This window comes from Peromyscus leucopus, chromosome 8b (genome assembly GCF_004664715.2).
Source record: "Peromyscus leucopus breed LL Stock chromosome 8b, UCI_PerLeu_2.1, whole genome shotgun sequence".
NCBI lineage: Eukaryota > Metazoa > Chordata > Mammalia > Rodentia > Cricetidae > Peromyscus > Peromyscus leucopus.
The window spans coordinates 60,628,717-60,644,169 of record NC_051086.1 but is presented as its reverse complement, the minus strand read 5'-3'; the positions used below and the strand labels follow the sequence as shown (position 1 = coordinate 60,644,169).

The 15,453-nt window shown below is 40.3% G+C and overlaps 2 protein-coding genes across 4 annotated transcripts in view; one reads left to right on the top strand and one right to left on the bottom strand.

The window, feature by feature from the left end:
• The window catches only part of Ssh2 (slingshot protein phosphatase 2), a 257,691-nt gene that overhangs the window by 114,873 nt on the left and 127,365 nt on the right, over window positions 1-15,453 (bottom strand). The window contains exon 1 of one of the 3 annotated variants that reach the window (XM_028866804.2): window positions 1,686-1,961. The exons of the other annotated variants lie outside the window; for them this stretch is intronic. Within the exon in view, the coding sequence (XP_028722637.1) occupies window positions 1,686-1,741 (56 nt within the window). The 5' untranslated portion in view covers window positions 1,742-1,961. Of the gene's footprint in view, window positions 1-1,685; window positions 1,962-15,453 lie in introns of those variants that run through there. 3 annotated transcript variants of the gene reach the window in all.
• On the top strand, window positions 14,653-15,377 carry LOC114691465 (PRELI domain-containing protein 1, mitochondrial-like). Its single transcript, XM_037201497.1, has one exon. The coding sequence runs from the start codon at window positions 14,691-14,693 to the stop codon at window positions 15,360-15,362; it is 672 nt and encodes a 223-aa protein (XP_037057392.1). The 5' UTR covers window positions 14,653-14,690; the 3' UTR covers window positions 15,363-15,377.

Below are 15,453 nucleotides of genomic sequence, written 5' to 3'. Positions count from 1 at the left end.
CTGCTCTTACGTTCTGGAGCTGGGGCCATACAAACAGAATCACACATATTTGTCTCTTTGTGACTGGATTATTTTACTTAGCACAACGTCTTCAAAGTTCATCATGATCGCGCACATGTCAGAATTTCCTTTTTTTAAAAAGTTAATTTTTTAAAGATTTATTTTTACTATTTTAAGTTCTCTGTCTTTGTGTGGGTATGTGCAGGTGCTGGAGGCCTTGGATCTCCTGGAGCTGGAGTTACAGGTGGTTGTGAGCAGCCTAGAGTGTGAGGAACTTGTCCTCCCCCAAAGCAGCACTCGCTGTTGACTGCTGGACTCCCACTCCAGGATTTTCTTCCTTTAAAAAGTGGAATAATGTTGCAAATATGTATACAGAGCATTTTGTTCATCCATTTACTATCCAGGGATGACCTTACACTGCCCACCTTCCTTAAGTACTGCTACATTTGAGTTTGGTTATTAAATTTCAGATCATTCACATCTTTCTTCCACTTTCACTCCATCTCCTCTTACCTTTTTAAAGTGAAAATACAAGTAAGGTAGTTTAGTGTACAGACATTAGCGTAAATAGCACTAAAGTAATTTTTCCCTGTTTGATGTTTTTTTCCTCAGGAGCTTCACCACGAATCAACATAAAGGAAAAGTGTGAACCTCAAATTTGTTTAATTCAATTGAGAGGATAGGACAATTTATCAACAACTAAAATAGTAAATTAAGTATGAATGTATCTACAAATCACTGTGCTTTTAATAAGGGATAATGAAAAGGTTTTGCTGACATTAAATGGAGTTCTTCAGGAGGGAGACAGTAGCAACCCAGTTTGGAGGCTGGCTAGGGAAATCTCAGCAGGTGATTCCTCTTAAGACAAGTTAGAAGGAGCTCAAACACACTAAAACTGTTACTATCTCATGTAACCTTAAACCTCTCCATCGGTTTAAAATTGCAGTTTTAATGGTGACGTTTCTCTACTTTCAACTTTATAACTGTGAGGTGAGATTAACCACAAGCTTCAGCACACAGTTCTCACAAACAAGCAAACCACAACGGAACAACCTGACTTCAAAAACAATGACGATTTAAAGATGCGCGTGAATCCTTCTCTTCAGTGATTCAAAGTACAGGAAGGCTTGTGTTGTATGTACTAGTCGAGGCGGGGGGAGCATAAAAGAAAACTACGGAAATCGAATTTTCTGAAATTTCCAGACGACAACAGAGTGAAGAGAGTGATTGACTTTCTTTGTGTGAACCATAACAGAAACCTACAGTCATATGCAAACCTAAGACCCACTACCCCAAGAAGTTGGGCTGCCAGCAGGAGCCACAGAACCCCTGCGTTTCTGGCAGCTATTCTGATTCTACCAACCACTCTCCCCAGATTCTCACATGCTACAAAGCTCGGCTGTCACTCGGTCACCACAGACATCTAGGAGGCCAATTCACTTTTACACTCCCTCAAGGTTCGATCGTCGTTCTTCCGAAAGACTCATCTGCCCACCAGGCTCTCAGACACTCATTGCCTCCACGAATCCTCCAACACCTTCACCCCACCGTCCAACCCAGATGTGCCGAGACCTCGTAGCACGCACGCTGCGCTTTCGCCCTCGTTCACTAGTTCGCGCCTCAGGATGCTGGGAAAAGCCGCTTGGAAAAGCAAACTTTCTGAGCATTTGCAGAGGCAAACTCACAGCTGGTTGATGGCGTTCTGCGAGATGACCGCATTGGCAGAGAAGTAGGGGATCATGTCGGGGCCACAGAGGCTGCAGGTGCTGGCAGGGGGCGCCTTCCTCTCGCCGGCCAAAAGTACTCCGAGTCATGGAGCCGACTCACGAAGCACAGCTTCGCATCCTGGACCCGCGTTGGAATAACCCGGGCCAGAGACGCTGGTTCCTGGCGGCTGAGCAGGGTCTGCCGGAAAGCTCCGAGGCAGCCGCCGAAGCCCTGGGGCTCCGCTGAGGAGTCTGGGCTGACGGGCGCCGCCAGCAGCCCTCCCCCGTCCGCGTCCGGGGCGGGGCGCCCGGGAGGGGCGGTCTAGAGCGTCCGGAGGGTGGGCCCCGCCGGCGCCCCGCCCCGGAGCTCCGGGCGCCCACGCGGATCCCGCAGCGCGTCCAGGCATGCTGGGTAAGGGTCTGCTGGAGACCGCAGCCTGGTTGAGGGACTGTGGTTCGCAGAGAGAATTTCTCTCCTCGGAATGATCAACTGAAAAAAGCACCAGCTCTATGCATTGTAGCCTCTTAACCAGCTCTATCACTATACCTCAAACAAACCAAGTTTATGAATGATCTTCATAGTTTTTAAAGGCCTTACATGCATAAGTTAAATATTTATAAATGGCTTTCTTGGGTCCTCAAGGTGGAGCTCAAGAGATTATGGTGTGTGAGAGCTGCCTTTACACTGTGGACAAAATCTGCTAATCCTTGTAAACAAATAGAGGGTTCACAGCCTTAGTTGTACATACAATTTGTGAAGATTAAAATATCCCAGTGTCTAACCTACACTTTAGACCAATTAAATTGTACTGTCTTTGGAATGAGATCTAGATGTCGGCATTTTTTCGAAGTTCTCCTGTTTCCATCTATGGCTTTCCCCACCAAACGGCATTCTCTGAAGCATTACAAGGTTTAAGCCCTTCCCAAGCGCCTTCCAGTAGGCTAAGTAGTGCTTTCCCACTGACTAGGAATAGCTCTGTGAAAGGTGCCTCTCTGTTTCAGGTAGTGGTTTAGAGTGGCCAGCACACTGAGGCACTCTGCAAGCTCCCCATTCTCTCGCTCTTCCACTCTTACACCAGAGCAAGTGTTTTAGGAATCAGTATTTTTTTTTCTTTTTAGCATTTCTGAATAATTGCCTAAAATATGTATTAATGGTGCTGCCACAAGAATCCAAAAGCCAGAAATTAATAAATTTTAAAAACGATTTAACCAACCAATTAGAAGACTAGTCACTTTCAACGTCTTAGGATCAAGAAAAACAACAAGTTTGTTTTATATGAAAGTAAAGGGAAGCTTAACAATTTTCAATATGTTAACAATGAAATAATCTAAATATAAAATTCTATGCCTAAAACCAGGATTACTTTTTTATTAGTTGACCATAAAACTTCAAGCTATTAGCAAGGTGCTGATAGGCTTGGACTTCTGTGAATCATACAGAAGGAGGTATCTAGTATAGTAGATCAGACCCAGGTGGCAAGTGAAGAGTTAAGGGAAAGACTGGACGTTAAGAGTTTCATCATCTTCCTCCATCTCTAGGAAGGAAATGTTTTAAAGAGTTGTTCAAGCTGTGTCAGCAGCACCCAAATGGCAGTGTAAGAAAAAAAAAAATCTGCTGATACACCCCAAAATAAATTGCTTAAAATATCTGGCAAACTTGCCTGTTTGAAACATCTTCCAGGCTGCAATTTATTACAGCCTCCTGCTGTGATGATCAAAAAAAGGGGGGGGAGGGCGGTACTTTATAACAGCATTAAGGTGAGCCCAGTTCCTTTCATGACACAGCAAGAGATGGGAATTTTTATTGAAGTCACTATTAAATGATGTCATATAGGAAAGATGATGGCATGGTAGTCATCTTTATCCAAAAAACAATTCAGCAAAAAATGTGTATTACTTGATTTTGTCAAACTCATTACTTCTTGCATTTAAAAATGCTAGGGATAAAGATTTCACAGATGAAGATTTTGTAAATATGTATACTTATGTCACATAAAAAGGTTCCTAAAATGATGCCCCAGAAATGCACAGTCCTTCGGTTTTGCTTTAAAAGACCTCTGTCAGCCATTCAAGTAAGTACATGGTTAATACCTCTAATCCAGTCCTCCTCAATTCTCCCTTTGAACAGTAACATGGGAAATTTGGAAAGTTGCTAGGACACATTTCTTGATTTTTTTTTAAAGAGAAAAAGTCAAGGTTTTTTTTTTTTTTTTTTTTTTTTTTTTTTTGAGGCAGGGTTTCTCTGTGTAACAGTCCTGGCTGTCCTGGAACTCATTCTGTAGACCAGGCTGGCCTCCAACTCAGGGGGTGTACCACCATGACTGGCCACCATCACCCAGTTAGTCAAATTATCATTTTAAACTGGGAAAACTTGAAGAAAAAATTTCTGCTACTGTCTGTTGTTGTTCCCACCCCCCCCCCCCCCGAGACAGGTTTCTCTGTGTAGCTTTGCGCCTTTCCTAGAACTCACTCGGTAGCCTCGAACTCAGAGATCTGCCTGCCTCTCCCTCCCGAGTGCTGGGATTAAAGGCATGCACCACCACCACCACCACCACCACCACCACCACCACCACCACCACCACCACCTGGCTACTGTCTGTTTTTAAAAGATGAACAAATTTTTCTTTTAAGTCTGTAGTGTCAAAATGTCAATCAATTTAGTTTCTGTACAATTTAATCCTTTATTCTCTCTAAAGTTAGAAAATGGCTCTAGAGACCAAGCTCTCTAAACCTAAGAAAATTAAAGGAATTAAAAAAATGATTCTCAATTAGACTGAAGAGCATGAAATTCACTAATCTAGTTTCATACTCTATATCAAGTTAGGGGGGCTTTCTGTTTTCCTGTTTGTTTTTAACTTCACCAAGCCTGTGGAAAAAAACTAACCTACTTTTTACTTGAGTTAGAAGATATAGAATGAGTTTTGTCATGTAATTTGTGACATATATTTTCAAAGGTTCAAAGTGTTCATAGCATTAAACAAATTAAAGTAACAGCTATCCCTTGTACTGTCCCATAAAGTACTTTTATGACTACATGTCCACATTTCTCCCACTAAGGTACAATACTTATAACAGTGAACCCTGGAGACTTGCATGCTCACTTGAAAGCATGCTAGACCTGGAGGTGAATGCAGTGGGACTGAAGGATGGAGACATGCTTTTGCTGCTCTGAAGATCATTTGTAATAATTGCAAATTCGATGGGCCAGAAACATCTCAGAGGGCATAAATTCTAGTTCTAATGGTCACTTAACAAACTAAGACTGATCAAGTCACTTAATTAATCTGTAAAATGATATAATAAGACCTTTAAAAAAAATTTCAAATTTGTTCTGAGAGTTGAAAATCTTAGAGAAACTATTCTCATCCTAACTAAACGTCCTGAGGTGCCAGGTGTGGTAGTGTATGCCTACTGTATCCTAACACTTGGGAGGCTAGAGCAGCAGGATCACAAGTTCAAGGTTAGCTTGTATTATAGGAGAACTCTTATCTCAAATAAGCAAGCAGGGCCAGTGAGATGGCTCAGTAAACATGACAACCTGAATTCAATCCCTGGGACCCACATGGCAGAAGAGAAATGTCTTCCACAGATTATCCTCTAACCTCAACATTGGCACTGTGGTGCTGTGGTATGCCCATACATATGCATACATGCACGCATACATTCGTGCACACACACAAAATAATTGTAACTGAAAAAACAAGCAAGCAAACAAATAGAAAAGAAGACTCTGAAATATGAAATATATTTAATCCACTTAAGATAGTCATCTAGTTCAAATCAATAGAGACTGGCAGTTAAAAACTCTGGTTTTAGAATTAATAAACTGAGTTAAGGTGACAGTATCAGCATTTAATTTATGAATTTATTTTGGGGATTAATTAAAATAGTATCTATATTTTAAAAGAATACCTAACACAAAGATCTACTCTTTGGCTTTAATGTCTGGTATATAAAGGTAAGGCCCACTATGTACCATGATTTTCTTTGTTTTTTTCCCATAAACATTAAAAAGTGGTAATGACTTTAGTATAAGTTCTAGGGCTGGGCATGGTGGCATACATGTTTAATCCCAGCACTCAGGAGGTTGGGGCAGGAGAATCTCTGTAAGTTTTAAGGCCAGCCTGGTCTACATAGCAAGTTCCAGGCCAGCCAGGGCTATACAGTGAGATCTTGTCTAAAAAAAGAAAGAAAGTTCTAGGGCCAGTGAAATGGCTCAGTGGTTCAGAGCAGTTGCTGCCAAGGCTCCTGACCAGAGTTCAGTCACACATTACGGTATGAGGAGAGCACTAATTCTTGAAAGTTGTCTCTCATCTCTGTGCACATGCACATACAGAAAAAAATTAATGTTTTTTTTCTTTTTAAGATACACAGACAAAAATACTGTGTGGACAAGTTTTTATTATCATAAAGTGGTCATTCAGTTTCCAGTAACAGAAAGCTAACTTGTATGTGTTTTATTATCTAAAAGTTGATGAAATGAATGAAAACTGAAATACATACAAACATCTCTATGTTTCATCATTTCATTTAGGAAGTTTCACTGTTATGGCTTACAATTAGTCATACTAACTATTACATTCTATAATAATCTGATATCTGCAATGTTTGCTTGATTTATCTAATTTTTAAGCTTTCAAATAATAGCATTAAGTTATATAACTGTATTCTTGTTGTATACCTGATCATAAGAAAAAATGATTATATTAAGCAGAGGACCTACCTGTGTTTTTATGTTTTCTCTAAGGGCTTGGTCTAGAGAAATAAATAGTAAATTAATCCCTTGAGTGACAAAGGGAAGAAAACCAACACTTAAAAAGATACAAAACAAAAATCTTCCTACCTGGAGTAACACAACCTGCTGTCTCTTGTTAATCTGTAAAATGCCAGGACGAAACTCTCGAGATAATACTCCCAGTTTCAGATCTGTTGTCCACACAGGACTAAGAGAGCTATCTTAATACACTTAGTCAAAGACACTCTTCAAACAATACAAAACACCAAAATGTTAACAATAGTTCTGAAAAGCAATCATGTTTTGTGGGTATTTAGTTTTAAAACCTGACAATAGTTTTAAACACTTGAGTTGAACAATGTCACTGAGCCTTTATAATGATTTACATAGAACTTCCCACACAAGAGCAGTGTGGAACACTGAGAAGATCTGCATATCAACACCAGAGAAAAGATCTCTAAAGCATCCACCCCCTGGTCTTAGCCACCATATGCTCCTGTACAAGGACATGCTGCAATACTGCTTTCTTCAGGTTACACAAGCCTGACACTTCCATTGTTTATAAAAATAATAGGCATTTATGGATCACTTTTCACATTCAACACACCTCACAAAACATTAACTATTTAGTCCCTATTCTATTTCTTCATTCTCTTTTTCAAACTTCTTAAAAGACATAGTAACACATGGTAAGTGTTACTCCCAGCCCCAAGAATTCAGAAAGGTAAAAGAAACATCATTTTTCTCATCTCATGTCACACTCAGGAAATTAGAATTAGTTTCAGAAAATTTCTTCACATATGCAAATATGAATGTAGCTGCCCTTTAGTATGTTTACATGATAAATGCACATACACAATGGTATAATGTGTTTTATTTTGCTTCTTGTCACTGTTTATCATCATATCTTGTGTATCTTCCCATGACTATATAAATCTACCAAATTCTTTTTTTTTTCTTTTTCTTTTTCTTTTTTTCTTTTTTAGAGACAGGGACACTCTACATAGCCCTGGCTGTCCTGGAACTCATTATGTAGACTAGGCTGGTCTCTAACGCAAGAGATCAGCCTGCCTTTGCCTCCGTGCCAGGACTAAAGGTGTGCTCCACCACACCTGACCTGCTTAATTCTTTTAAAGGAGTATATTGCATGACCATATATAATTTGTTTAAATAATTCTCTGCTGATAGACATTTGTTTCCAGTTTTTATCAAGGAACATGCTTTTACACTTGGAGGGAAAGGAGAGTTAGTTGTTACTGGGGATTAACCCAGGGCCTTACAGATGGTAGACTTTGTACTTTTTCAAAATTTTGTTCATGCTTATGAACATATTTGTTGCATGGATACTTAGAGGTGGAACTGAACTTAGTTAGATATGTTTTCAATATCTTAAGATATGGTAGATATTAATTAACTGACCTCAGTAAAGGGTTTTCCCCATGGAATCTTTATTCTCTCCTACCCATGATCTATTAAACTAACTTAAGGCCCAAGATGGTCTTCTGTGCCATAGTCTGCCTATTGCATTCAAACAAAATATGCTGAGCACTGAGGAGATTGTTCAGTCAGTTTGTCTTCAAAGCACAAGGACCTAAATTTGATCCTCAGAAACCACATTAAAAAAAAAAACAAAGCCAGCGTATGTAATTCTGATACTAAGAAGATCCCTAGAGCTTATTGGCTGGCAGCCTCGTGTACTGAGTTCCAGGTCAGTGAGAGACTATGTCTCAAAGAATAGAAAAGAAAAAAAAAAGGGAGGAGAAAAGAGAGGAGAGGAGAGGAGAGGAGGTGGATGGTACCTGAGGAAATGACACCTGAGGTTGTCCTCCAACCTCTACATGTTCATGTAGACACACACAACTTCTACATGTTCATGTAGACACACACAACTTCTACATATTCATGTGACACACACACATACATACTAAATACATCAGGATTATGTGATGCATTAGAAAAGTAAATAGTCCATCAAATGAAACTAGAAAAAAATACGAGATTATAAAGAGAAAACACTGTTAGGAACTATATCATGGATAATTGATTCCAAAGAATTATTTAGACTATAATTAAATAAATACAATGCATTTTTATTATAATTTTATTTTTTGAGAATTTTATACATGTATACAATGAAATATGATCATATCCATCCCCAATTTTCTGTAACTCTACTGTATTCATCATAGCATGTTCTTCCTCACAATTTAAACTACCTTAAAGATAATATAAATTTATAAGATATTTTTAAATGGGGCTGAGGAGATGGCTCAGCAGTTAAGAGCACTTGCTGCTCTTGTAGAATACCCAGGTTCAGTTCCCAGCTCACAACCATCTGTAATTCCAGTTCCAGGGGATCTAACATTATCTTCTGGCTTCCTTGGGCACCAGGCACACATACATGCAAACAAACATTCATACATGCAAAATAAAAATAAATCTTTTTTTAAAAAGATAATTTAAAATACAATCAATTCTAACTCTTATGCTATATAATATAGGTGAATGAGTCAATTATAACCTAAGATTAAGAGTGTAGTAGAATGGAGTGAGACAGAGAAAAACTGGAAGTGAATTTGGGAGTAATAAATTGGAGAGTAGAAGATCTTGAAAGAGGAAAATAATAATTGATAGGCTGATACTTACTGAACTGACATCCAGTGTGCTTTATTAAAAATTTACATGCATTGGAGCTGCAGAGGTGGCTCAGCAGTTTAAATCACCTGTTGCTCTTGCAGAAGACTCTGGTTTGGTTCCCATTACCTACATGGCAGCTCTTAACTATCCATAACTCCTGTTTCAGGGGATTCTGTGCCCTCTTCTAGTTCTGTGAGCACAAGGCACAATTGTGGTGGTGCACATACATAGGCTCAGGCAAAAACTTATACACACAAAATACATCTAATTTTATTAAAAAGTTTAGCTGTATTATCTCAATTCTCAAAATAGCTCTTATTGAATTATCTTTATGAGCTTCAGAAAGGTTAAATAATAAGTACACATCAGTATTTATTTATTTCATTGTGTGTGTATGAACATTTTGCCTGGATGTGTATATCTGTCTGTGCATCACTTGGTGCTTGTTATCAGTCTTAGTTAGGGTTTCTATTGCTGTGAAGAGACACCATGACCATGGCAACTCTGATAAAGGAAAACATTTACTTGGGGCTAGCTTACAGTTCAGAGGTTTCTCTATTATTGTCATGGTGGGAAGCATGGTGGTGTGCAGATAGACCTCATGCTGGAGAGGTAGCTGAGAGTTCTACATCAGGATCAGCAGGCAGCAGGAAGAAAGAATGATACACTGGCCTGGCTTGAGCATCTGAGACCTCAAAGCCCATCCCCAGTGACATACTTCCTCCAACACCACCACACCTAGTCCAACAAGGTCACACCTCCTAATAGTGCCACTCTCTAAGGGACTATGGGGGGCATTTTTATTCAAACCACTGCAGTGTCCTTGGAGATCAGAAGAAGGTGCCATTGGATTCCCTAGAATAGTTGTGATCCACCATGTGGATGCTACAAATACTATAAATTGCCGAGCCATCTCTCCAGTTCCCACAGCACTGTTTCAAACTCAGCTAGTCATGCTGGCTTCAGAACTTGTTTCTCTCCCCATCACTTGCTTTTCTTTAAAACAATTATTTATTTATGTATTTATTTATTTATTGGCGTGGGGAGGAAGGGGGAGATGGTGCCATGGCGTGTGCATGGAGATCAGAGGACAACACATGGGAGAAGGTTCTTTCCTTCCACCATGTGGATCCTAGGATCTGAACTTGTCAGTATTGGCAAAAAGTCCCCTTACCTGCTGAGCCATTTGCTGGTCTGGATTTGTCTGTTTGTTTTTAAAGACAGGTCTTTGTATGGGTTAGACTCTAACTCAGCATCTTCCTGTCTCAACCTCCTGAGCACTAGGATTTTGGCCTGTGCCACCATACCCAGCTAATTTGTTGTTTTCTGTTCTTTCCTGTCTTCAAGCCTTATCATTTTCAGTGTTCAAACTGTTTCCAGTCCAAGACTACTTTCATCTAGACCTTCAAGTTATCCATGTATAATACATTTTTTGAGGCCTATTTCATCTCTCAATTCCTCCAATAGTTACAAACCCTCACTGGATTCTTTTTGTTGTTTTGAAACAGTGTTTCATATACTCCAGGTTGGCTTCAAACTTTCTATGTAGCTGAAAATGACCTTAGACTTCTGATGTTTCTGCCTCCACCTCCTAAGTGCTGGGCTTATAGGAATGTACCAACATGATTTATATGCAAGAATGAAAAGTGCCTAGCATAAAGGTTTTTAATCACTGGATTTGTATTAGGTAAGAAGAGCTAATTATCATCAGCTTTACTTTAGAGATGAAGAAACTTGAGGCCTAGAAGGTAAGCACCCACACTTATATAGTAGTTATCTGAGCTAGGGATGAAAGTAAGTCTTCAAGTTAGGTCCAGTGATCAATCTGAGGTTTATTGGGTGGCATTTAGATGTTTGTCACTCCTTTAGAATTTAAAACTGTGTTATTCAAGATGGGCACAGCAGTTCACGCCCGTTATCTCAGCACTCTGGCATCTGAGTAGGAGGGTTGTGAGTTTGATGCCAGCTTGGGTTTACACAGCTAGACTGTCTCAAAAAGCAAAACATGAGGGGCTAGAGATATACATTAATAGTTAAGAGGTTAAGAGGTCCTCTTGCAGAGGACCCAGGTTCAGTTTCCAGCTGTTGTATTGTGGATCACAACTGTCCTGGAACTCCAGTTCCAGGAAACCCAATGCCCTTTTCTGGCCTCCTTGGGCACCAGACATGCATGTGGTGCACAGACATATATGTAGGCAAAATACCCATACATATATATAAAAATAATTTTAAAAAATTTAGGCCAGATGTGGTGGTGCATGCCTTTAATACTAGCACTCAGGAGGAGGCAGAGGCAGACAGACCTTTTTTTAGTTAGAGGTCAGCCTGGAGTATATATTGAGTTCTAGACCAGCCAAAGCTACATAGCAAGACTTGTCACACACACACACACACACACACACACACACACACACAAAAGGCAAATAAAAACTTCTTTATGTTGCTCAATGTCTTATTCATTATATTCCACATAATATAAACTGCAGTCACATGTGATAAGATATGAAATGGATATGAATCTTCTAATTGTTGTCTATGTATCTTACTGAATACAGAGTAGCCCAGTGCACCTTCTGGTTGGATGACTGATCCTTTATACCACAGGTCACTGTGTCTCTCTTGAAGCTGTCTTTTTTTGCAGTTACACACTAGGCTCTACAGACAAACATTCCCAAGGAAACCATACATTAATTACCGAGGTCCTTGGCCTTGGGAGTTTAACTTTCACAATGCGTAGCACCTAAAATCCCTTTTCACCTTCCACTGCCTCATTCCTTACCCTTTTGCTGTTTAGGTTGATGACTTTTTATACAGATAATTCTGAAAAGGCCTGGAATACATCCCAGTAGGCAAGGGCTTTATTTCTATTTTCAAGCCTGCCCTAGACTTTCAGGAGCCCAAAGTTCACATTGCAGGAGGACTGACCAGCCTTTCCCAGCAGTGTGGTGCTGTGCAGTTTGTTTAGGACGGTCAGGTTTCCACCCCTGGCAGGCAGCATCATTATCGGAGCCGCCGCTGCCTATCAGCTTCCCTGAGGGCATTTCACTTGCTGTGTCCTCCACTCTGAAATCAGGTGGACATGCAAAAATCACACACTTACACAGTGATGCACTTTTTAACAGTCATGTCTCCTGTGTTCAAAGAACTTAACCACACCACAATGCTGGTCATCATATTACTCTTAAGTTAGGCAAAGCCAAGGAGTAAATGGTTTATGTTCCTTAATCTTTGCTAGAAATTGGTCATTTTTATGTCATCTAATTGAGAAAAGACACCTTTTGTCAGGTTCTATTCATCCACCTCAGCTGGAAGGCCAGCTGGCCCATGGACCTTAAGTAAAGTACAATATAATTTACAAGGGGGAGGAAGACTAAGTAGCAAATCTTTCCATTCACTTTCCATTTCAACTGTGAAATATTTCATACACATATCTGTTTGTATACTAGCCAGATACTCAAGAGGTATGTTTTTTAACACTTTACTCTTTAGATTTTGAGATGAAATATTCAAAGGCTCTGATAAGCTTTTCTGAACTCATTGATCCTTTTCTTTCTAACTAATTATACTATTGAATTTGGTGCTTATATAAAGTATCTAAATAAGTGGTTTTTTCCCCCCCGAGACAGTGTTTCTCTGTGTAGCTCTGATGCCTGTTCTGGATCTCACGCTCTGTAGACCAGGCTGGCCTTGAACTCACAGAGATTCTCCTGCCTCTGCCTCACGAGAGCTGGGATTAAAGGTGTGCGCCACCACCGCCCAGCCTAAATAATTTTTTTTAGTTTTCTTTAGATTGACATATAAAATACATATAGAAATACAAACTAAAGTATCTTTCTTGCTTAAAAACTTCTAATCCAGAAAAGGCCAACAAGATGGCTCATTGGGTAAAAGTGATTGTTGTTCACCTTGTGATCTGAGTTTATTTCCCAGGACTCCCACGTTTGGAGGAGAAAACTGACTACTGCAAGTTGTTCTCTGATTTCCACAGCATGCTGTGGCACTCTCATGTCCTCCCAACATGCTACAATTACACAATAAAGAAATAAATATATTAAAAAACCAAAACCCCCTTGTAGTTCACAGATGGATAGGTAGGTAGATATGTAAACAATTCAATACAGCAAATGTCAATTGTAGAAACTTCAGGTTGTATTTGGGTGTTTGCTGTATAATTAATTTGTTTGCATGTTTTAAAAATTTCAAACAATATGCTGGATAAGTGAACTGGGAATAAGGACTAGACATCTACAACCCCACTGCTAGGGAGGCAGAGGCAGGAAGATAACCATGAGTTCAAGCTACCCTGTGCTGCAGGGTGGGGCTCTCTCTCAAAGCAAACAAAAATACTAGGGGAAAACTACTTCCATTTCCTAGTTTGTCTAAAAGTCTTAGTGAGAAAGGGTATTAGCTGGTTTCAGATATTTAAGGAACTAGTATGCTACTGGAAAACAACAATTAGGTTTGATAGTTTAATTGCTGTTTGAGCTCTTGCCTTATGTTATTTAATAAACAAAAAGAGAAAAGCCTAGTTCCTTCAAGATTTATCTTCACAGTTATTTCTTGGAAAGCAGTTATTCCATCTTTTATTTTACTAGCTTTTTTTCTTTTGAAAATTCATGATAATGATAAAACCTAACACTGGAAAATTGTTTATGGTTCATGAGCATCCCTAATAAGTGCTTCATTTATTGCTTGTGTAGTACAAAGTGAATTTCTTTGTTTTTTATTAATAACAAATGCCTTGGGCCTTGTTCTTTTTTCTTTTTCTTTTGATAGGGTTTCCCTGTGGAGCTGTCAAACTACCTCACTCTGTAGACCAGGCTGGCCCCCACTCACAGAGATCTGCCTGCCTCTGTCTTCTGAGTGCTGGGATTAAAGGCAACTGACTTTGGCCATGTTCTTTTTGTCAGCTTGTACCACAGTACTCAACTGCAATAACTTAGAAGGATTAATAAGGGATGATTAAAACAGTGAGATGGGAATTATAAATAAATCATTTGTGTAACACTATTCTACTATTTTTAAACATTTTCACATTTGTTTATTATCTACACCTTAAGAAACCAAAGGAGCATTTCTGTTTTAGTTGCATCTTAAAGGTACCACATCACCTGGAATTACATCATTTATTATTTGTTTATAAAATACTTTACCCTTAAGCAATCTAATTGAATAGTAATTACATTTTGTAATTGGAATTTTCATAGATAAAGTACCACATTTAGAGAAAACCAAGGTTGGATGCTGTTACAGCACCCAGGCTTTCAAAAAGTTGTTGCAGGTTATGGTGGCATATGCTTGTAATCGCAGCATTTAGGAAACAGAATCAAGAAGATCATTGGGAATTTGAGGTCAGCCTGTTTACAAGAAAAATTCCAGGCCACTCAGAGCTACACAGCAAGACCTTGTCTCCAAAAATAAAAAAACAAAAAGAAAAACCTCCAAAATAAAACAAACAAGAGAGTCCCTCATTGCGGCGGTAGGGACCTGGGTGCGGCGCGGCGGTGACTGAACTGCAAGCCTGGCTAGCGTGTACCGAGATACGTGCCCCCCCCCCCTCAGGCTCTTCACCCTGATGCTGCACGGGTGCTGAGCCCGCCCGGGTCAGGACGATGGTGAAGTATTTCCTGGGACAGAGCGTGCTCCGAAGTTCCTGGGACCAAGTGTTCACTGCCTTCTGGCAACGGTACCCGAATGCCTTTAGCAAACATGTCTTAATGGAAGACATAGTGCACTGGGAGGTGACCCCCGACCAGAAGCTGCTGTCCCGGAGACTCCTGACCAAGACCTATAGGATGCCACGTTGGGCAGAGCGACTGTTTGCTGTCAATGTTGCTCACTCGGTGTACATCCTGAAGGACTCTATTGTGGACCCACAGAATCAGACCATGACCACCTTCACCTGGAACATCAACCATGCCCAGCTGATGGTGGTGGAGGAGCGCTGTGTTTACTGTGTGAACCCCGACAACAGCGGATGGACCGAAATTCGTCGGGAAGCCTGGGTCTCCTCTAGCTTATTTGGCGTCTCTAAAGCTGTCCAGGAGTTTGGTCTTGCCTGGTTCAAAAGCAATGTGACCAAGACAATGAAGGGCTTTGAGTACATCTTGGCCAAGCTACAAGGTGAGGCCCCTTCCAAAACACTTGTTGAGACAGCCAAAGAAGCCAAAGAGAAAGCCAAGGAGACAGCACTGGCAGCTACAGAGAAGGCCAAGGACCTGGCCAACAAGGCTGCCACCAAGCAGCAGCAGCAGCAGCAGCAGCAGCAGCAGCAGCTGGTGTAGCTCCCTCTCCTTCTCCTCAGTGTACTTGATTATTAAAAATCCACATCCAGCCCTCTCTGATGTCTGGGTGGTGGGGTAGGGCGGTGTCCTG

What these genes read in the sequence shown, in the direction of transcription:
- LOC114691465 (XM_037201497.1), top strand. Translation starts at nt 14,691, where the DNA reads ATGGTGAAGTATTTCCTGGGACAGAGCGTGCTCCGAAGTTCCTGGGAC.